Genomic DNA, 24,372 nt, shown 5'->3' on the forward strand with positions numbered 1-24,372 from the left:
CCACATACACACATTACCCCCCCCCACACACACACACCTCACCCCCCCACACACACACAGACACCTCACCCCCCCCACACACACACACATACACAGACACCTCACCCCCCCCCCCACACAGACACCTCACCCCACACACACACACACACATCACCCCCCCCCCCCACACACACACAGACACATCACCTCACCCCCCCCACACACACAGACACCTCACCCCACACACACACATCACCCCCCCCCCCCACACACACACACACAGACAGCTCACCCCCCCACACACACACACCTCACCCCGCCCCCACACACACACACACACACACACCTCACCCCGCACACACACACACACAGACACCTCACCCCCCCACACACACAGACAGCTCACCCCCCCACACACACCTCACCCCCCCACACACACACCTTACGTCAAGTTTCATGCTATACGGCATAGCACCACCTACTGGCAAACACAGACACAGACAGACAGCTCACCCCCCCACACACACACACCTCACCCCCCCCCCCCCACACACACACACACCTCACCCCGCACACACACACACATCACCCCCCCCACACACACACACAGACAGCTCACCCCCCCACACACACACACCTCACCCCCCCACACACACAGACACCTCACCTCACCCCACACACACACACATCACCCCCCCCCCCCCCACACACACACACACACAGACACCTCACCCCCCCACACACACAGACACCTCACCCCACACACACACATCACCCCCCCCCACACACACACACAGACAGCTCACCCCCCCACACACACACACCTCACCCCCCCCCACACACACACATCACCCCCCCCCCACACACACACACAGCTCACCCCCCCACACACACACACCTCACCCCCCCCCACACACACAGACACCTCACCCCACACACACACACATCACCCCCCCCCACACACACACACACACAGACACCTCACCCCCCCACACACACAGACAGCTCACCCCCCCACACACACCTCACCCCCCCACACACACACCTTACGTCAAGTTTCATGCTATACGGCATAGCACCACCTACTGGCAAACACAGGAAGCGCTTTATCTCGATAACCGTTAGTCCGATCAACTTCAAACTTGGGGAAAGCGCTTGGGGCAGGTGTGGGCAACATGTTTTTCCTGAGGGCCATACTGGCTTAGATCAAGTAAGTGAAGGGCCACACATTGGAGATCATACCTGCCAACACTCCTGATTTTCACAGCAGTCTCCCTATTCTGATATAATAGTGATACAAATCCAATGGCTGTAGCAGATGAGATTTATTAACATAATTCTGCCTTTTATTGAGTTTTTGGGGGTCATTTTGTTTTTCTTTGAGTCCGGCCCTGGGGCTGCATTTTGCCCCAGGCCCGCTAGAAATGTTATAACAGAAGTAGAGTATTGGCCAGAATGACATGAACATTTGGACACTTATTCAGCAGGTATCTTGTATGTTGTGTTCAGGTGCACTGTAAAAAAAAAAAAAAGAAGAAAAAAAAAAGAAAAAAATGCAATTCCATCGTGGGCCACACCGCATGCGTGGGCCGTATTTTGTCCATGTGTGGCTTAGGGGGACCTGATAGGGTGCAGTGCTGAATTTTGTGCAATTGGCATAGCGCCACCTACTGGCAACACAAATTTTGTTTATCTCGAGAACCATTCGGCGGATCGACTTCACACTCGGGGAATGCGCTGAGGGGGACCTCACAGATTTCAGTGCCGGATTTCCTGCAATTCGGCATAGTGCCACCTACCGATACCTTACACACACACACACACACAAACACACACGCGCACGCGCACACGCACACACACACACACACACACACACACACACACACACACACACACACACACACACACACACACACACACACACACACACACACACACACAGCATAATACCAGCAAACTAGATTTGAAGGCAGCATAGTGGCCTGATAATCAAGTATGTTGTATATCCTATAATAAAATTGCCTAGATGGATGGGTGGGCGTGTGGTGTCTGTCAGTCACGATTTGATTTAGTTTTGTGTCACCAAAGTGACATTGCCCGATGTCACTTTGGTGTCGTTCAGTGCCAAAAAAATACCCTTAGACCTCAGGGTGTTAATGTCCCTATACTATCCCTATAGGGGTTGACAGTGTGTCTGTGACCTGAGGGTGTTAATATCCCTATAATATTCCTATAGGGGTTGACAGTGTGTCTGTGACCTGAGGGTGTTAATATCCCTATACTATTCCTATAGGGGTTGACAGTGTGTCTGTGGTGCTGTCTGGGCTAACTGTATCTGAACACGAGGTTCGAAAGGTTCTGTCCAGGATCAAGGTGGGGAAGGCCGCTGGACCGGACGGCATTCCTCCCCGAGTTGCCAGGTCCTGCTCTGAGCAGCTTGCCCCTGTGATGACAGATATTTTTAATATGTCACTGCAGCGTCGCATTGTTCCAAAAAGTTTCAAGGAGTCCATTGTAGTCCCAGTCCCAAAGAAATCTCCTGTTACATGTCATAATGATTACAGACCCATTGCACTAACATCAGTGTTTATGAAATGTCTGGAGCGTTTAGTGCTGGACTACATTAAATGTCAGATTCCTTCTACTCTTGATCCTTGGCAGTTTGCTTATAGGAAAAACAGATCAGTTGAGGATGCAGTCTCTATAGCTTTGAACTCTGTATATGAACATCTGGATAAAAGTAAAAGGAGTTCACCCACAACAGCCAGATCCTTGTTAACTTTTATTGCTGTATTATTGAGTGCACTTTATTCCTGCACTCTAAAAGTGAGCTGGATGACTCGGGTCTTTATCCACAGATGTACCTGTCTAATTTTATTGTTTTATTCTCTTATTTTACCTTACTTACTTTTTAAACTTTTTTATTGTTTGTCTTTTTATATGCTCTTTTATGTTGTCATGACTTGTCATATATGTGTCTATGTTTTAAGCTCTTGCACCCCAATTCCAATGTAGTTTCGACTGCAAATGGTAAATAAACTGACTCTGACTCTGACTCTTAAACCCGAACCCGTTCGGACAAGTGGCGCGTGGGTCAGAGTCCGTTTCAGACTGAAAACATAACTTGTCTGAGATGATAGGCGGGTCATAGTAGCATGTTGATGATTTTATTTGACAATTATGGGGACTGGATTGGGCTTTGGCCAATCCTGGCGTGTTCCACCCCCAAATCGAGTGGGATTCAGCATGTTGTGGCGCTCCCCTCGGGAAGAGCCTGGTGACGCGAGGTTTAGTGGTTGAGTGGAGCTCAGCAAGCCACAGGCAGCCAGCTGCCGGAGCGGAGAGTGCAGCCCGTCGGCCTGGAATCTCCGAGGTGCGACCCCTGACAACCAGGCTCTCAGGCACGCGCCATTAACGCCATTATTGTGGTAAATACAATATTCTTGGAATGCGAGTTTTAACGAGCCAGTTACATTTCTTTGCATTCTTAGGCATAACCGTTTTCTTTATTGTGTATTTCAACATACAAATGGCCAAGTTAGTAGTTAGTTTATGGGATAGGAATTCTGCCAGATGACAGGCACTAGGCGCCATTTTCTCCTTCATTTAGAAGAGAAAATTATCCTGAAATGAAGATTTGATTGACAGCTGCCATGTCGTGATATGATTGGATGAAATGGGGTAAAAATGTTATAGTACTATGTGACTTCAGCAAACTTTAGTTTACTGTTGAAAAATGAACTTTTGATCTGAAAAAGTGTGAAAAACTAAAGAAATTAGATTTTTGTATTTTTTTTTGGCATACATAGGTGCACTGCATACCCAGGTATTTGAACTAAAAGAAAAGAAAAGTCATTTTTGGGTTCAGCTCGACTTTAAAGCCCCATTCAGCAACTTTTCCAAGTTTTGCTATTGGGAAAACAGCGCCCTCTGGGTGCAATAGTCTGTATCAGTATCGCCATTCAAAGTCAACAAAACACAGCGCCAGAAAGCTCTATGTACATGTGACATTGGGTACTCACCACATGATGAAATAATAATCCATAGTTACGTGAAACGTCATTTTCGTATCAAATCCGCACTGAGTTACTTCCTTGTTTTACTGAACACAGCGCTTCCGCTGTACAGCGCATGCGCGGTATGCCACTCATGCTGTCTACGGGACGCAGGCACAAAATGCTTAGTGCCAGGAGAGGCCTTGGGAGGGCGCTGTGTGACCAATAGAGGCGACATTCTGCCTCTTAGAATACACAGGACCATCTTATATTAAAGGAGGACTTACCCCCTAGATATGTATTAGAACAGTGATTTGAAAATACCTATGGAAAAAACCAAGAAATGACATATGCTCTTGTCTATACTGGACTCTTTGGCTGTGTTGAAGTCCAGATTTTTTTTCGGAAATCGACGCCATTACAGTTTGCCTACTGCCTCAAAAATAATTTATTTGAGAGGGGCCATATCTGTATAAATATCAGCAACTAGCCAACGCTGGTGGCCTGTTTGGAAAGAGCTTTGCTCAAAATGGTTGAAAGTTATATCAATTTGGTAATTCAGTGGCGAACTAGAAATTTAATTATTTTTCTGCATGTAACTCTATGGAAACTACTCAAACTACGTTACGGGAGCAAAGTGACATGGGCTCGTTAACAGCAGCACACCCACAATAGGACAAACCTCTCGCTCTGGGGTAACACAATGCGAGATTTCTCCACGTAATTCCCTCGTCTAACTAGAGATAAACCGCGCAATGAAATCCGTTTTTAATTTGCGTTTTGGGGGTTTTCGTGATTCTTGATGAAATTTACAGCACCTATGATTTTTCCTCATAGGGCGCAGAGCAGGACAGAGCTCTTCTCCTCCTCGGAGCACACACACACAGACAGAGCCAGTTGCTCTGCTCTGCTGACTGAAAGCCCCCGCCTCTCACTGCTGCTGTGTGCAGTGTGCGCGCGCCCCGCGGGTGCATGAGCGAGCAGAGCAGACTCTCCCGTTTGACTGGCCGAGAGAAAGTGCTTCCAATGAAATGTCAGACTGTGCACAGAGAGCACTGGAGAAAGTGCTCCAGACAGCAAAACACACACACAGCGAGTCAACCCCCCCCCCCCCCCCGTTGCTTGTACACAGTGACGATATTACAGCAGCCGATGTGTTTAGACCAGCTTTGTCACGTTGTCACGTCGTAGTATAGCGTTATATTTTACATGTGCGCTAAACTGCGACGCTATTTGTTTGCGGAAATATCAGACTGCTCTCTGCTCTCAGAGCACAGAGAGCCCAGCTGCTGCTGCGCGCGGCCGCGCGCCCCCGGAGCTTGAGGCTCGTCCATGAGGTTACAGTACGACTCTCTCCTGCCCGCTCCCACCTGCCTGGGCTTGAGACAGTGCTTCCAACTCGGACTGATAATATAAACATCATCATTCGAGCTTATTCAGGTAAGATATTAATAAAGTAGTGACACATTCAGCGGGAAACTAACTATAATTAAGACATGTGCCAACTTTGACAACGTTTGGTTCAGTATTTTAAGAGCAAACTTCAATAAGAATAGGCTTGGAGTTCTGAGGAGCCGAAAGGGTACAGAGGGGGTAGGGGAGTAATTATCTTGAAATCCCATAGTCTTTGGTTCACCATGACGTCATGACGTGTCAAATATCCCATTCATTTGAGAAAAGAAAAAAAAGCAGTCTTTGACCCTAAGAGGGCGCTTATGCCAGATATGCTGCTGAAAAATGATACAAATGGTAAAATGGCAACAGTTTGGTGTCAAATGTGGAAATTCTGACCAGAATTCTTCACACATCACCCCCAAAGTCATATATATTGGTTAAAAGCTGAAAAAAAGTGTTTTGGAGGTAAGTTCTCCTTTAAGGTGAAAAAGTTACTGATGGGGGTTTTAAAGCCCCCCTCCTGTCAGTTACTCCTCCCTGTTTCACCTTTTATGTTCTATGAAAACGTACATGTGCACACGTTGTAACAACACACATCAACATTTGTACCAAAGAGCTTACATTGATAAGAACCAAAGCCTAACTGGGGAATCGCACTGGTTGCATTTGCGTTGCGTTGCGGCTGTGCTCCGGTTTTGCTACGTGCTCTGTGCTCCGCCAACACTAACCGGCTGCGTGCAGAGCCCGTCACGGCTCCGCTCCGCCAGACAGCTAGAGTGACGAGACCGACAAGTTCTCGCGGTGAAATCACGTGAGACAATTTGTATGTGGGATAAATACAACACAAACAGGCAGAAAGAAGATCATTGTTCCCAACTGGAGAAGCAGAGGAGGGGTGGACTTGCTTGGTGTTGTCCTTGTAAAAAGGATGCGTCGTGTCATATATTATTTTGTGGTTTTTCCACTTCAATTATGAACTTTTCCTGATACATGTTTGTCCTCTGGCTTGATATTGAATGCTGTAAACACCTCTGCCCTGTTGATTTCATGCCTGGCTCCGCCCAACTTGCTACAGCTTTGCTCCGTCATCCGTGAAAAATTTGCGTATCTTTTTCGGAGAGCTCCGGATCGTCGGAGCTGGGACGGAGTAGACACGCAACGCAGCGGAGTAGGTGGGAGTTGACACAATGATTAGAGTGGAAACGTATCGGCTCCGAAGCCGTACCGCAGCGCAGACGGACCGAACACGGACCTAGTGGAATGTGGCCGTAACAGTTTGTTCCACTGCAACATAATGACTGGAGGCGCTGTTGTAAAAGAAGCAGAACAGTCCTCGATAGGTCCTCTGACAGATCAGGTGGTTAAGTTTATTATGTCCGAGGAGTCTATTTAATGAGCAACTTTCAAGTGATATAGGACAAAAGCTGGTTATGACAACTATGATGTCACTCAGTGGTGATGGCTAAGTAGGTGGGCCTGAGTAATATCATCAGTGATGTCACTCAGTGGTGATGGCTAAGTAGGTGGGCCTGAGTAATGTCATCAGTGATGTCACTCAGTGGTGATGGCTAAGTAGGTGGGCCTGAGTAATATCATCAGTGATGTCACTCGAATTTTTTACAACAGCATGGGCTTCAGGAAAGCCCTTTGAGCCTGTATGATATGACACATTTAGTTCAGTTTCTCCTTATATTTACGCATCTACTTCTTCCTTTCTTCTTTCACAAGCAAAAGACCAGGCAAGGCCTGACAACAGCAGGGCCATTTGCAACTATTTTTTATCAGATATTGGCAAACACTGCTTTCTTTCATGTATCTGGTTTATATGCACAGTCCTATGGTCAGTTAGGGAAGCTGGCTCTATTGAAATCTTCAAAACTACACTCAAAACCCATTTCTTTTCCCAATCATATGGTTGTGTTTGATGGTGTCATTCTCTGGAAACATTTATTAGCTGTTGAGTATATATAATCCTGAATTGCTGAGCGGGCTGTCTCAAGACAGCAATATCAGTATAAACTTAGACCTAATTTAATAATATGCCATCAGTCGACCCAGTAGCTTAGATAGAAAATCTAATAGCTGGTGAATAAACTTAGTCCTGAACTGCTGAGCGGGTTATCTCAAGCCAGCAGTATCAGTCTAAACTTAGACCTAGACTACCTAGACCTGAATTAGCAGTATAGTATTAGTCATCCTAGTAGTATGGACAGAATATCTAATATCCGCTGAATAAACTTAGTCCTGAACTGCTGAGCGGGCTGTCTCAAGCCAGCAGTATCAGTATAAATCTAGACTTGATTTTGTAGTATAGTATCAGTTGTCCCAGCAGTATAGGCAGGAAATTATTAGCTGCCAAACTTAGTTCCACCTCTGCGCAGATTCCTTCGTACTGGCTCTCCCCTCTTCTCTCTGTCCTCCTCAGGTGTCCTTCACTGGCCTGACTTGCACCCCCGCCCGCCCGTCGACAGCCACCGCAGCCCTCGATCCAATCGCCATGGTCCTGGCCACCTGTCGTCACTCTGGCCCATCTACCCACTACTCCTTCGCCTCCCCCCTTCCCCGGCCTCATCATCACCACCGACCCCTATCCTCCCCTCCTCTCATCTTGGTCGATGCCACCAATGCGGACTCATGGATCCCTCAGATCACCCTCGTGGAACTCCTGATCATTTTCCCCCTTTTCAGCTAGCTAATTAGCTGAACTTACTAACACTTAAAGACTAAATTTTCTATTTTTTTTTGGAATCTACCTTTTTACACTTTTAACTTTCTTGCCTGATCTTAGGATCATTTAAAGACTACATATTGCTTTTGTTGGACTCCTATTTACATTTTAAATTTTCTGTTCTTTTGTAAATTTTATTTCTATAATGTGAAACTCTGTAAATGGTTAGCCCGGCATCTTCTCAGCCTGTCCCGGAGGGGGGTCCCCAGAGGGGGTCCATAGTTGGGCCCCTACAGTACATCGGCCCTCACAAGGTTCCTCCTCAGCCAACAAGTCACTGAGGCAATCCATGTGGTGCGCACTGGGGGTGAGGGGGGGCGCTGTGTCCCGGCCTGGCCTTCTCTCCCACGCCTTATGTGTGTGGTGGCGGGGGCCGGGGTGGGGGGCATCGGTGCTCTCCATCACTGGTAGAGGGTTGCCGGTAGGTTAGAATAGCTTAGGTTAGGCGATAGATTAGCTACAGCCTAACTGTAGGCTGTAGACCTGTTATAGTGTTCAGGCTAAAATCAGACTAGAGCAGAATAGGACAGGGCAGACTAGGCTGTAGATTAGCTAGATTCCCTGTGTTCTAGTTAGTTCTGGTTAATGGCTAGAGTAGTCAGATTGTCTGATTTGGTCCCCCCTTTTCCTGCTCTCTCCTCTCTCACACTCTAAAGCATGCCACTCATTCTACTCTAAAGCATGGCATCCCCTCCTTTCCCTGTTCTCTCCTCATACTCTCTCTCATACTCCCCCTGCTCTCCCTCCCCACCTCCTCCCTTTCCTGAACTATCCTCCCCCACTATTCTAAAACATGGCACCCATTCTATTCTATACCATGGCACCCATTATCTTTCTCTTTCCCCCTTCCCTTGCTCCTTCCACACCTCTCCTTCCCTGCTCTCTCCTCCCCCACATTTCCCATTCCCTCCCCACCTTCTCCCTTTCCCTGCTCTCTCCTCCCCCACATCCCCCGCTCTCCCTCCAAACTCCCCTCTTCTGCTCTCTCCTCTTTCTCCCTTCCCCACCTCCTCCCCTTCGCTGCTCTCTCCTCCCCTTCCCTGCTCTCTCCTCCCCTTCCCTGCTCTCTCCTCCCCCACATTTCCCATTCATGTGGGAAATTGACCTCATCACTTTCCTGCTCTCTCCTCTCACATTCCCCCTGCTCTCCCTCCCCTGCACACTCCCCACCTCCTCCCTCTCCTGATCTCTCCTCCCCCACTATTCTAAAGCATAGCACCCATTCTACCCTAAAGCATCGCACCCTTTCTATTCTATATTTCTATATTTTCTATATTTCTCTATCATATGATTGTTCAATGTGTTTTCCTTACTACTGTAATTGCTACTGTTGTGTCAGCTAGAATTAGCTAGACATATTTTCTGTGAAGTCCTCTGAGACATGCTTGTGAATTAGGGCTATACAAATAAACTTGACTTGACTATGGTCTCATGCAGTCACAGTAACGTACGTGCTATACTAGTTGACTGTTGTCTTTGCAGTGTGTTCAAGTGCACATTTTTGGCCGCGACACAGGAGACGTGAGGTGATGCAACAGTCGGCATTCTTTGTCTTTTGAAGTTTTGGTGGTGTGTTGCAGCCTTAAAGGACGGCTTTCCCGTGGGGAATATGAATATATATAAAATCTCACGCCCCAAAGGTTTTCGAATCTGTTGAAATTTTTGAAATTGGTTGTTCACAGCCTGAGCTATCAACCAAAATCCACTCTGTGTTGGGGGGGGGGGGGGGGGGGCTGGTGGAGGGGAGGGGCGGGTGCGGGGACCCGAAATCCTACACTTCCCACAATGCACTGGGCTCGCGTGGCCTTCGAGTCCACGCCCACCCCTCAGGCATTTGGCTGATATCAAACTCCAGTAGGTGGCGGTAATGCACATATATGCTTGCCAACCGCCATAAAACTCAAAGAAGAAGAAGAAGAAGAAGGCTTCGACATAAAAACATTAGTAGAACAAGAATAATAAAAAAAAATTGCCTCCAAATTGCACCAAATTTAAACGGTAGTATATATGTCGGGAGATGTCTTCATAAAAAAAAATTCATGCATTTTAAGGCATTTTCCTAGGAGTTACGCACATCTGATGTTGTAACTATTTCATGTAAAAAAAAATCAAAAATCAAAATCAACGCTCAGCGTTGATTTCGTAACTTCAACGCACCTTCTACTAGATGTAAAATTTGACGAGCTTTCCAATGCCGCCAGTCCCGTGTCTGTACGTGCTTCCGTTCCCGAGATATGGTTCTTTGCAAGGAGCTATGGGGAGCTAACAATAGCTAGCCTAGTCTATGCGGTGAAAAAAGATGGCTGCCTTTTGTTTTCTTCAGGACCTCTGAAGGGGCGTGGAGGACCTCTAGAGGTGGAACCATGGCGGCACACCCCCTCAACACTTGTAGTTCATAGGTGCTCGACTTCCGCAAGGTTGGACTTGACGCTCCGACGCGTTTTACGTCAGAGCGTCAAGAAAATAATGTGAGAGATGGTTGATAGCTCAGGCTGTGAACAACCAATTTCAAAAATTTCAATGGATTCGAAAACCTTAGGGGCGTGAGATTTTATATATATTCATATTCCCCACGGAAAAGCCGTCCTTTAAGATATCCACTAGAGAAAATAAAATCCATGCACAGATTTACCTCCAATAGGTCCACAAATTTCACATATATTATTAAGCTCCGCCAGCGCCACACAGCTTCCGGCTCGCTGGTTGCTCGCCAGCGCATCCCAGTGGGGCAGTGCTTATAGTAAAAATCTTGTCTAAAAGTATTAATATTGAACATGTCACGTGTCTAATTTGCACTATTCAACACTGCATTTTCTCAGTGTCTCAGAAACACACTCGCCAAGTTTGAAGTCGATCGGACGAACGGCTCTCGAGATGTGTGATAAACAGAGAACATACAGACAGACGGTCGTGCATTTATTAAGGAGATACACACTTACACTTCCTCAGGCCTGGTTTCAACCACTGGACTCCACCATGGTCCACACTGTGGGGCAAACAAAGTCAGACCAGAGTATTCTATTTGAGGACAGAAACAAAACCTTCCCTATGAAGGGTTTTCCATATAATAGGGGCCGTTCATTATTTATGGAAGGGGTCACTGGAGGAAATAGGGGAGGGTGATGCTTTTTAAATATATACCTGAGAGAGTCCAGTCTCCAGTGTGGATCCTCCAGTCCAGCAGAGAGCAGCTCCACTCCTTGGCCTCCTGGATGATTGTAGCTCAGGTCCAGCTCTCTCAGATGGGAGGGGTTGGAGCTCAGAGCTGAGGCCAGAGAAGCACAGCCTTCCTCTGTAAGCAGACAGCCTGACAAACTGCACACACACACACACACACACACGCCTACTGTGAAATTAGTTGTGATAATGCCGTCAAATTCTAGCAAAACGGTTACTGCCTCATACAGTTGGCTGGTCAGCTCTGTGGTTATGTGCTGCAGTTTGAGAGTTCTCTATTCACTGTCTGACAGAATATTAGAAGTCATTTCTACTTTTTCAGGTTTCAACAACTGAGGCAGCTCAGAGAGGAAAGAATGAAATGCCCTCATGGAAAGTCATTCAGAGGGCCTATGAAGGGCTAAATGTTGGTATCACACCTGGTTTAAACTAGAACGACCGCAACGCGGACTTATGCCTCCGCCATTAGTTCATTCTTGAGTCCAAGTGGATGTTGGAGCCAAATAGGAAGAAATTGCATCAAGGCGTTTCTGTGCAGAATTGGATATTTGAGCCAAATGTGAAGAAATTTAGTCAATGTGTTACTGAGATATGGCGTTACCGAGCTTGAAAATGGCATTTGTTAGGTCACTGTGACCTTGACCTTTGACCTTTGATAACCAAAATGGAATCAGTTCATCCTTGAGCCTAAGTGAATGTTTAAGGCGAATCTGATGAAATTCCTTCCAGGCGTTCCTCAGATATCGCGTTAACAAGCTTGAAAATGGCGTTTGAGAGGTCACAGTGACCTTGACCTTTGACCTTTGACCACCAAAATCTAAACAGATCATCCTTGAGCCTAAGTGAATGTTTAAGGTGAATCTGATGAAATTCCGTCCAGGCATTCCTCAGATATCGCGTTAACAAGCTTGAAAATGGCGTTCGAGAGGTCACAGTGACCTTGACCTTTGACCTTTGACCACCAAAATCAAATCAGATCATCCTTGAGCCTAAGTGAATGTTTAAGGCGAATCTGATGAAATTCCATCCAGGCGTTCCTCAGATATCGCGTTAACAAGCTTGAAAATGGCGTTCGAGAGGTCACAGTGACCTTGACCTTTGACCTTTGACCACCAAAATCAAATCAGATCATCCTTGAGCCTAAGTGAATGCTTAAGGCGAATCTGATGAAATTCCCTCCAGGCGTTCCTCAGATATCGCGTTAACAAGCTTGAAAATGGCGTTCGAGAGGTCACAGTGACCTTGACCTTTGACCTTTGACCACCAAAATCTAATCAGATCATCCTTGAGCCTAAGTGAATGTTTAAGGCGAATCTGATGAAATTCCGTCCAGGCGTTCCTCAGATATCGCGTTAACAAGCTTGAAAATGGCGTTGGAGAGGTCACAGTGACCTTGACCTTTGACCTTTGACCACCAAAATCTAATCAGATCATCCTTGAGCCTAAGTGAATGTTTAAGGCGAATCTGATGAAATTCCGTCCAGGCGTTCCTCAGATATCGCGTTAACAAGCTTGAAAATGGCGTTCGAGAGGTCACAGTGACCTTGACCTTTGGCCACCAAAATCTAATCAGATCATCCTTGAGCCTAAGTGAATGTTTAAGGCGAATCTGATGAAATTCCGTCCAGGCGTTCCTCAGATATCGCGTTAACAAGCTTGAAAATGGCGTTCGAGAGGTCACAGTGACCTTGACCTTTGACCTTTGACCACCAAAATCTAATCAGATCATCCTTGAGCCTAAGTGAATGTTTAAGGCGAATCTGATGAAATTCCGTCCATGCGTTCCTCAGATATCGCGTTAACAAGCTTGAAAATGGCGTTCGAGAGGTCACAGTGACCTTGACCTTTGACCTTTGACCACCAAAATCTAATCAGATCATCCTTGAGCCTAAGTGAATGTTTAAGGCGAATCTGATGAAATTCCGTCCAGGCGTTCCTCAGATATCGCGTTAACAAGCTTGAAAATGGCGTTCGAGAGGTCACAGTGACCTTGACCTTTGACCTTTGACCACCAAAATCTAATCAGATCATCCTTGAGCCTAAGTGAATGTTTAAGGCGAATCTGATGAAATTCCGTCCAGGCGTTCCTCAGATATCGCGTTAACAAGCTTGAAAATGGCGTTCGAGAGGTCAGTGACCTTGACCTTTGACCACCAAAATCTAATCAGATCATCCTTGAGCCTAAGTGAATGTTTAAGGCGAATCTGATGAAATTCCGTCCAGGCGTTCCTCAGATATCGCGTTAACAAGCTTGAAAATGGCGTTCGAGAGGTCACAGTGACCTTGACCTTTGATCTTTGACCACCAAAATCTAATCAGATCATCCTTGAGCCTAAGTGAATGTTTAAGGCGAATCTGATGAAATTCCGTCCAGGCGTTCCTCAGATATCGCGTTAACAAGCTTGAAAATGGCGTTCGAGAGGTCATAGTGACCTTGACCTTTGACCTTTGACCACCAAAATCTAATCAGATCATCCTTGAGCCTAAGTGAATGTTTAAGGCGAATCTGATGAAATTCCGTCAAGGCGTTCCTCAGATATGGCGTTAACAAACATCCGTACGGACGGACGTACGGACGGACATCCGTACGGACGGCCGTACGGACGGACAACCCGGATCCATAATGCCTTCGGCCTGGCTTCGCCCGGCGGAGGCATAAAAATACATGGACAGAGAAAATCACCCACAGGTGTTTGTCTGCTGATAGTAATCTGTATGTAAAGCAGGATGTAAATGGCCATCTGTTGATCAGGTTAAAGAACAACAACAATGCTGGCAGTTGTTGGGGAATGTTTGATTGGTGTGCTATGGGCTAAAGCAGGGATACTCAACTGGCTTTACCCAGGGGCCACTTTTTGAACCACCAAGCAGAATATTAACAAGCATTATACCATGGTCTGGGTGAATACTCGATTCTGATTGGCTGCAAGGTGTCCATTAATTTGTGATAATGTACAGTGATAATGTACACCTAGCTAAATGGTCTGTTCACCGTTCATATCAATGCGGCAGGATTACGACCACGACAGAGCCGTTTGAGCTCTATACCACCGTTAACGCTTAATATGGCACTTTTATAAGTTTAGAAAAAACATTAGTCGGTCAAAGTTAGCTTGACTCTAGAATTGTGCCAGGTGCAGGCACTAAGCGGCCATTTTATCCAATGATAGCCTAATCTTGAGCAGCCGAGGGGACTATTTTGTCTCGCCAGTTCTTAACTCATATTCAAGGTTATGAAAACTAGATTTTGATTGTAAAATGCATGGAAATATAAATGAATGGTCTTGTTTTGTTTCTTTGGCAAGTGACCATGGTATAAGCGGGTTAATGCACTTCAAGGTGTCCATTATCCAGAAATTATTGGACTTCGCGGCTTCGCCTCGGATGGTTTATGCCTCCACGTCGTCCAATAATTTCTGATAATGGACACCTCGTCGTGCATTAACCCTTACATAATCAGAGTGAGAATGCAAACCCAATATCCAGTGTATTGGAGGTACTGTACAGCAAAAGGTAATAATTCAGTTTCTTCAATTCAGTTCAGTTCTCAAATGTGTTCAGAGTAAACCCTCTTCCCAAACAAATCAATAAAGGATCTCTCTTCAAAAGAAAATTAACCTACTTCTCATGTGTGCACAAAGCCGACCTGTTTGGTTACATTTATATCATATAAATTAAGTAGGCTACATATATAGTAAGTGCCTGGGTGGCAAGCAGGCTGCAATACTTGACAATTTAGCTGGAGCTCAGTCAAACTTTATTTAACAGAAGGGTTGAGTAAGCGCTGCGTGGGTCCTTAGTAAAATCACTGAAACAGGTGCTCTTTGGTGAGGGTGGAGAGAAGCATGAGAAAATGTTCAAGTTGGATCATTGTAAAAGTAAAACTAGAACGACCGCAAGGCGGACTTATGCCTCCGCCATTAGTTCATTCTTGAGTCCAAGTGGATGTTGGAGCCAAATTGGAAGAAATTGCATCAAGGCGTTTCTGTGCAGAATTGGATATTTGAGCCAAATGTGAAGAAATTTAGTCAATGTGTTACTGAGATATGGCGTTACCGAGCTTGAAAATGGCATTTGTTAGGTCACTGTGACCTTGACCTTTGACCTTTGATAACCAAAATGGAATCAGTTCATCCTTGAGCCTAAGTGAATGTTTAAGGCGAATCTGATGAAATTCCGTCCAGGCGTTCCTCAGATATGGCGTTAACAAGCTTGAAAATGGCGTTCGAGAGGTCACAGTGACCTTGACCTTTGACCTTTGACCACCAAAATCTAATCAGATCATCCTTGAGCCTAAGTGAATGTTTAAGGCGAATCTGATGAAATTCCGTCCAGGCGTTCCTCAGATATCGCGTTAACAAGCTTGAAAATGGCATTCGAGAGGTCACAGTGACCTTGACCTTTGACCTTTGACCACCAAAATCTAATCAGATCATCCTTGAGCCTAAGTGAATGTTTAAGGCGAATCTGATGAAATTCCGTCCAGGCGTTCCTCAGATATCGCGTTAACAAGCTTGAAAATGGCGTTCGAGAGGTCAAAGTGACCTTGACCTTTGACCTTTGACCACCAAAATCTAATCAGATCATCCTTGAGCCTAAGTGAATGTTTAAGGCGAATCTGATGAAATTCCGTCCAGGCGTTCCTCAGATATCGCGTTAACAAGCTTGAAAATGGCGTTCGAGAGGTCACAGTGACCTTGACCTTTGACCTTTGACCACCAAAATCTAATCAGATCATCCTTGAGCCTAAGTGAATGTTTAAGGCGAATCTGATGAAATTCCGTCCAGGCGTTCCTCAGATATCGCGTTAACAAGCTTGAAAATGGCGTTCGAGAGGTCACGGTGACCTTGACCTTTGACCTTTGACCACCAAAATCTAATCAGATCATCCTTGAGCCTAAGTGAATGTTTAAGGCGAATCTGATGAAATTCCGTCAAGGCGTTCCTCAGATATGGCGTTAACAAACATCCGTACGGACGGACATCCGTACGGACGGCCGTACGTACGTACGTACGGACGGACAGCCCGGATCCATAATGCCTTCGGCCTGGCTTCGCCGGCGGAGGCATAAAAATGGAGTAGAGTACAGGAAAAACTTGAAAAATCCAAGGCCACTCTAGGTAGAACAGTTAAAAAGCCTTTATTGTGGCATGGCTCAATCTTACACAATTAAAAAGACCAACGCGTTCAGCTACAGAGAGCCTTCATCAGGGTAGAGGCCCAACACTGAAATGCATGCCATTTCATGGTAATAGAAGTCATCCCCAAATCTGCCAGAGGAGGGGATAGACTCAAACATCTCCTCCAAAGAGAAACCTTTTGGATTGTAACCCTAAAAGCAAATGATGATATTGATTTCTCTCCATTTCTCTGAGTCAGACATTGTTTTTTGTTATTGAGATATTTTGCTCAGTTACATTTATTTGGTTCCTCATCGTGTAGCTTCCTGGGAGGTCTCTATGGCCTCAAATTTGTAGGCTGCACAATTGTTGCTGGTACTGTATTTAGTTACTCCTGTCAGGTTGGAGTGTTATTCCTCCAATTCCCTTGCCCTGAGCCTGACCCGGGGGATATGTGAAGTGTACCCTTTCAGACATGAGGCATGTTGCTTTCATACATGTGGAGCATGTAAAGTAGGGTGTAAAGTAGAGAGGGGGTGGGGGTGGGGGGAATTTGGACATGACCACACAATGGGGAGTTGTGGAAACTGACCACACAGCTGTACTTCACTGTCTGAGCATAGCCTTAAAGCAGCTACGAGCAAGGTTTTCGATTGTTATTAAACAGTCTAATTTTAATATTGATGCCTCACATCTTACCTCTAATAGTAGACGAGACCAACGCAGAGTAGTCTCGCTTGAATTCTGAATGACCCATCTCACCTTTTATTCTGTGACTATGATCTGCTGCCCTCGGGCAGACGATACAGAGCGTATAGATGTAAGAGTAATCGCTTCAAGCTCTCTTTCCTACCCACTTCTGTGTTACTGCTGAACAAACAGGCGGCACTGCCCCTTCCCCTAGGAGGGTGTTCCCCACAAGAAGAGCGGGTAAGGACTCAGTCGTAGGAGGCTGTTCACTGCTGCTGTAACCTCTTTTAAAAACCAGGTCATATGCAGGTTGGTTTCTTCTCACTTTTTTATATTTTATTATTTTATTTTATTTTATTTATTTTACTATTTTTATTATGGTAAATGGCCTGCATTTATATAGCGCTTTTATCCAAAGCGCTTTACAATCAGTAGGTAGTCTACATTCACCCATTCATACACCGATGGCAGCAGGCTGCCACGCAGGGTGCCTACACACCATCGGGAGCAAGGAGGGTTAAGTGTCTTGCCCAAGGACACAACGACAGCAGCTGGGAGGGAGCGGGGATCGAGCCGCCAACCATTGCGTCATTGGCCGACCCGCTCTACCTCCTGAGCTAAAGCCGCCCACTTATTATTTTTATTTTATTTTCTTAATTCTTTTTTATTCTTACTCTTGTTTTTATATTGAGTTACTGGTTTTATTTAGTTGAGTACCCCACTGCTCTTGAGGAGAGGTCTGTACCTCCAAAAATTGTATTTATTTTATCTTCTATTCTTTTACATTATCATATGGGAAATTGCAATGAGGGTTGTGCAATAAACCCATGATGACTTGTGCAATATGCTTACGAGCAATTAGGATGAAGTGTTGAACCAATGAACCAACCAGTGTTCGCTGTCTTTATTTTTATACTACACCACTTGCACAATTTCCCAGTGGAAGTGCATGTTAGCAAAGGACTACACTGTATGTTTCGATGTGTTTTTTTCTGTCTGTTGTATGTATAGTGTCAAAACCTCTATGTACTTGCGATATGTGGCTGTTGTATGGGACTATATGCCCAAGACAATTTTCCCCTCAGGGACAATAAAGTTCATCTCATCTCATCTCATCTCAACACCGAGTGAATCGGCCAGTGTTGTCTTGATGATTAGTCTGTCTGCAGCCGGGGCAGATCAGGAAGTGAAATGAAACGGTTTGCGGCAGCCACTTCGGCCATAACCACAAAATAACAAAATTACTTCCAAACAAACTGTTAGAATATAACGAGAGATGTTCGCGAGAGTAGCAAGCCCCTGGATGTAGCGAGCATGGCGTTCTCCTTGTTTATGGTATGTTGCTAGGCAGAGCGAAACGGTTGAAGGCAGGCAGCTGCCGTAAAACGTTTCATTTCACTTCCTGATCTATCCGGCCCGCCGGAAGACAGACACAGACTCTATAATCATCAAGAGAGCAATCTCCGATTCACACGGCTTTGGTCTCAGCTACTATTATAGGTAAGATGTGATGCATCAATATTACATTCAGACTGTTTAATAACAATTGAAAATCTTGCTCGTAGCTGCTTTAAGTGAATCGCATTAACATTCAACAAACTATCATGACATGCAGAGTCTGAAAACAAGTTGCTAAAAATAGCTAATGGGAGATAACTGCTAACGTTCACAGCATATAATCGTTTGCGCATAACGTTAGTAATTAATTAAACAACCCTACAACTCACGCCCAGATGCATCGATTTCCTCGAGTCTCAAGCGCTAAAAATAAAACAGGTCTTTGCTATGTTCAGTCCTAAAATGCGTCAACCCTACTAGAATTATACAGAATACAGGAAGCTAGACGTTTTTACCTTCAAAATAAAATCAATGTTGTATTGCTTAGTAACAAGAAATCAGAACGGTCGACTCACTACAGGTTAAAATTGACTTTTCGAAGGGAGCAGATATTCTTCCAGTTTATCTCTGTTCTGTATCTTTCAGATAACACACACAAAAAAACATTACACGTGCATTTACTTCATTTAATTGCCATTATTGCGAAGGTTATACCCTAAGTTTCCGTTTATACTGCCTGACTTGACGCTACTTGGAATTTGCGGTTCTGCACGTGAATCTTCACAAACGCTGTGTAAACATTAAATCAAAGGCAACCAGATCCAGATACCCTACCTAGCGATGTCCAATACTGGGAAGCAGGATGACCCTCGCGTCCAAAAATGCTAATTAAATGTGTGTGCTGTGCGAAGCTATGCAGAAATGAAATAAGATCAAAGCCATGAGCATTTCAATGCAGCAACATGTAGCCTGTTGGCTGACACACACGGAGCAGGTTCGAGCTTCATTTGGAAAAACTGAAACGGCATGATGTTTTTTTTGCTCGCTCATTCACATACAGTATAATTATAATCTGCCACGCTGGCTTTCTGTCTCCCTCCCTCTCCTCATGCACTCACTGAGCTGGCTACTTCACGTAGCTCTTGGGGGGGGGGAGACAATCCTTCCCTGATACAAGGGCTCGAGGTTGTCTTACCTCCGGATAGTAGGAGGGTCACGGGAGCTTGCATAGCTCACCAAAATGTGTTCATACATACATACACCGCCATCCGGATGCCCTCTAGATACTGTAACTCCCGAATTCCAAGGCATGTCTGAAAGCGGCTTATGGTATCGCCGTTCAGTCACCCAAAATACAAATTCTAACAGTGCCAGAAACACTCACATGTACATGTTGTGACTTGTGTAGTGACCACGCGATGAAATATAAACAGTGTTGGGCGTGTTACTGTAATTACTTACTTTTCCAGTAACAAAGTAACATAAGGCGTTACAATTTCCAAAACAGTAATTATATTACAGTTATTAATCCAAGAAAGGCTGCGTTACTGCGTTAGATCATTGCCCGCCAGAATGCAGTGTTTTCTATGTAAAAAGAGAAGAAAAGAAAAAGTAATCCTCACGATCTCAGGTAGACCTGTCACGCAGATGCGCACACATACGTCAGAGCGTGGTTGTGCACAACACGGGACGCCGGCTACTTCACAGGCAGGAATTATTTCCTGTGCCTCTCTGTGGTGCATCTGGGTGGGATCAGCCTCTCACTGAACGTGCTCCTGTGTTAGACCAGCACGCCGTGGAGTGGGTGAGAGTCATTGTTCATGATGGAGCGTAGCCTGGTCAGCGTTCTCTTCTCCGACACCGCTGTCAGAGAGCTCAGCTCCAGCCCCACAATGTCCCTGGCCAGTTTGTTGGTTCAGTTTGTTGAGTCTGTTGGCGTCCGCTGCCTTCAGCCTGCTGCCCCAGGACACGATAGCATACAGGAAGGCACTGGCCACCACCGACTCATAGAAAATCCTCAGCATGGTCCGGCAGACGTTGAAGGACCTCAACCGTTTTAGGAAGTAGAGACGGCTTTGCCCCTTCTTGTAGAGTGCTTCAGTGTTCTTAGCCCAGTCCAGTTTATTGTCAATGTATACTCCGTGGATTGAAACAGGGGTCACTGGTGCCGGTGTTATGATCAATTAGGGTCCGGGTCGGGTCCGATTCTATCACTATCTATTCTATCATTATGTGTAATACCCGAGTAGACCTGTGAAGACCTCTATAAAGGATTGAACATGTTGAATCTGACCAAACATCTCCAAACAATTCCAAACAACGACAGCCAGCAACGGGGCACCAAACAAACATCTGTGTTTGTTGGAGAAGGTTTGATTGGTGTACCATGGGCTTAAGGGATACTGACCTGAGACTCTCCAGTCTACAGTGTGGACTCTCCAGTCCAGCAGAGAGCAGCTTCACACCTGGATCTTCCAAGTCATTGTTACTCAGGTCCAGCTCTCGCAGACTAGAGGACTGAGAGCTGAGAACTAAGGCCAGAGCTTCACAGCTTCTCTTTGACAGCTTACAGCCACTCAACCTGGGGAAGAATTAGCCATGAACAAGAAATTTGAAAATAGTTTTTTCTGTATATTGCATTTCATATTGAAGACATCAAGTTATGCATGCACCTACAGAGATTTATTGGAGGCTTTGACCAGCGGCAGCAGCCCCAGGAGAGCCTCCTCTGCGCGTGCTGTGTTTTCATACATTTCTCTCATGATCAGCGCTGATCAACATGTTCAATCCTTTATAGAGGTCTTCACGGGGCTACTCGGATCCTAGGACCTGGGACCCGACCCGAGACCCGTACGGGTCCGGGTCCATATTTATTATGATCAATTGGGGTCCGGGTCGGGTCCGATTCTATCACTATCTATTCTATCATTATGTGTAATACCCGAGTAGACCTGTGAAGACCTCTATAAAGGATTGAATATGTTGAATCTGACCAAACATCTCCAAACAATTCCAAACAACGACAGCCAGCAACGGGGCACCAAACAAACATCTGTGTTTGTCTGTGTTTGTTGGAGGTTTGATTGGTGTACCATGGGCTTAAGGGATACTGACCTGAGACTCTCCAGTCTACAGTGTGGACTCTCCAGTCCAGCAGAGAGCAGCTTCACGCCTGGATCTTCCAAGTCGTTGTTACTCAGGTCCAGCTCTCGCAGACTAGAGGACTGGGAGCTGAAAACTGAGGCCAGAGCTTCACAGCTTCTCTCTGACAGCTTACAGCCACTCAACCTGGGGAAGAATTAGCCATGAACAAGAACTTTGAAAATAGTTTTTTCTGTATATTGCATTTCATATTGAAGACATCAAGTTATGCGTACACCTACAGAGATTTATTGGAGGCTTTGACCAGCGGCAGCAGCCCCAGGAGAGCCTCATCTGAAGCAGAGTATTTCTTCAGGTCAAACACATCGAGCTCTTTTTCTGATGACAGTAAGATGAAGACCAGAGCTGACCACTGAGCAGGGGAGAGTCCGGCTGTGGAGAGACTTCCTGAACTCAGGTGATGTTGGATCTCCTCCACTAGAGAACGGTCATTCAGCTCATTCAGACAGTGGAACAGATTGATGCTTTTCTCTGAAGAGGGATTCACCTTGATCTTCTCCTGGATGTACTGGACCGTTTTCTGATTGGTCTTCAAACTACTTCCTGTCTGTGTCAGCAGGCCTCTTAGGAGAGTCTGATTGGTCTCTAGTGAAAGACCCAGGAGGAAGCGGAGGAACAAGTCCAGGTGTCCATTTGGACTCTGTAAGGCCTTGTCCACAGCACTCTGGTAGAGGCGTATTAGTTTAGATTTGTCTCTTGATAGTGTTGACCACCAGGATGTTGATTGACTTTCTGACAGTAGATTGACACCAGTGTTGATGAAGGACAGAAAGACATAAACTGCAGCCAGAAACTCCTGAATGCTCAGATGGACAAAGCAGAACACAGTGTCCTCGTTCAGCCCACGCTCCTCTTTAAAGATCTGTGTGAACACTCCTGAGTACACTGAGGCTGCTCTGATATCAATGTCACACTTTCTCAGGTCGGCTTCATAGAAGATTAGGTTGCCTCTCTCTAGCTCCTCAAAAGCCAGTTTTCCCAGAGAGAGAATCATCTTCCTGCTCTCTGTATTCCAGATTGGATCTGTTTCAGCACTCCCATGATACTTGACATCCGCCTGTTTGGACTGAACCAGCAGGAAGTGGATGTACATCTCAGTCAGGGTCTTGGGCATGTCTCTTCTCTCTCTGGTTTTCAACACAAGCTCCAGAACTGTAGCAGTGATCCAACAAAACACTGGTATGTGGCACATGATGTGGAGGGTTCGTGAAGTCTTGATGTGGGAGATGATTCTGCTGGCCTGCTCCTCATCTATGAATCTCTTCCTGAAGTACTCATCCTTCTGTGAGTCAGTGAAGCCTCTCACCTCTGTTACCATGTCAATGCACTCAGGAGGGATCTGCTTGGCTGCTGCCGGTCGTGTGGTCATCCAGAGGTGAGCAGCGGGAAGCAATTTCCCCTTGATAAGGTTTGTCAGCAGCACGTCCACCGAGGTTGACTCTGTAACATCAGTCACAATCCTGTTGTTCTGGAAGTCCAGAGGAAGTCGACACTCATCCACACCGTCAAAGATGAACACAACTTGGAACTTGTCAAATCTGAAGATGCCTTTGGTCTCAGGAAAGAAGTGATGAAGAAGTTCCACCAAGCTGTACTTTTTCCCTTTCAGCAGATTCAGCTCTCGGAAAGTGAATGGAAATGTGAACTGTATATCCTGGTTGGCTTTGTCTTCAGCCCAGTCCAGAGTGAACTTCTGTGTTAAGACTGTTTTCCCAATGCCAGCCACTCCCTTTGTCATCAATGTTCTGGTTGGTTCATCTCTTCCAGGTAAGGGTTTAAAGATGTCTTCACTTTTGATTATTGTTTCCGGTCTCACTGGTTTCCTGGATGCTGCTTCAATCTGTCTCACCTCATGTTCATCATTGACATCTCCACTCCCTCCCTCTGTGAGGTAATGCTCTGTGTAGGTCTGATTCAGAAGTGTTGGGTTTCCTGCTTTAGCAATCCCCTCAAACAGACACTGGAACTTCTCCTTCAGACTGGATTTGTGATTACGTTGGCACACTCCAGCAAGAGTTTCTGAAAGTACAAATTACATCAATCAGTGGATGTTGCTGTAAATATGAGAAGTGTAAATATTAATCTGTGAATGCATACTTTTCCTAACCACATGGCATCTATTCTGCTCATCACTGGTGGACAAACAGGTCCTGACTGTGTGTGCTACCCAATGTGAAATGCATCTGTGGTGGCATTTGTTCTTAAATAATACTGTGTTCAGCATTATACACCCACATGAATAAATCAATGATTTTAGCTGATGATTCATGAGGATTGTGAATATTATTTTGCAATCTGGAATTGAATCAATCTTTCTTGAGAAATGTCTATATTTAACTAATCATATATCTCCCATTTTCCCACCACTTCCTCCCTCCATCATGTTAAAGCTGTTAAAGCCTCTTACTGCTCTGCAGAGAGTCAGCCAGCTCCTCCTGCTTCATTCTCCTCAGGAAGAGCAGTGTGATGTTTAGAAAAGCCTCCTCCTCCTCCCTTGGACTCTCTAAGCATTCTGGGTAATCTGGACTCAGAACCAGCTGGACTCTCTTCAGCTCCTTCTTCACAAAAGTGACAATGTTCTCCTCAAGCAGCTGCAACAGAATAACATTTGAATTGAACATTCTGAAAAATAATAATAATACTGTAATAACATCAGATCCACTGGTCTAAAGAGTGCAGCTTGAAGACCTCATCAACCAACAATCTTTATTTTACCAGGCAAGAAGTTAGTTAAGAACAAATTCTTATCTACAATAGTGACCAGGAAGTAGGCAAAAGACATCCTGA

General features: G+C 45.6%; 1 protein-coding gene across 1 annotated transcript in view; it reads right to left on the reverse strand.

The window, feature by feature from the left end:
* Positions 1 to 24,372, reverse strand: part of LOC310794826 (protein NLRC3-like) — a gene marked incomplete at its 5' end in the record, with an annotated part of 55,096 nt that overhangs the window by 2,689 nt on the left and 28,035 nt on the right. Inside the window, 6 exons of the mRNA XM_083656880.1 lie at positions 11,037 to 11,083; positions 11,239 to 11,412; positions 20,831 to 21,004; positions 21,538 to 21,711; positions 21,807 to 23,604; positions 23,993 to 24,176. Coding sequence (XP_083513006.1) covers positions 11,037 to 11,083; positions 11,239 to 11,412; positions 20,831 to 21,004; positions 21,538 to 21,711; positions 21,807 to 23,604; positions 23,993 to 24,176 — 2,551 coding nt within the window. The remainder of the gene's footprint in view (positions 1 to 11,036; positions 11,084 to 11,238; positions 11,413 to 20,830; positions 21,005 to 21,537; positions 21,712 to 21,806; positions 23,605 to 23,992; positions 24,177 to 24,372) is intronic.

This window comes from Poromitra crassiceps, assembly GCF_964638095.1.
Source record: "Poromitra crassiceps genome assembly, chromosome: 20".
Classification (NCBI taxonomy): Eukaryota; Metazoa; Chordata; class Actinopteri; order Beryciformes; family Melamphaidae; genus Poromitra; species Poromitra crassiceps.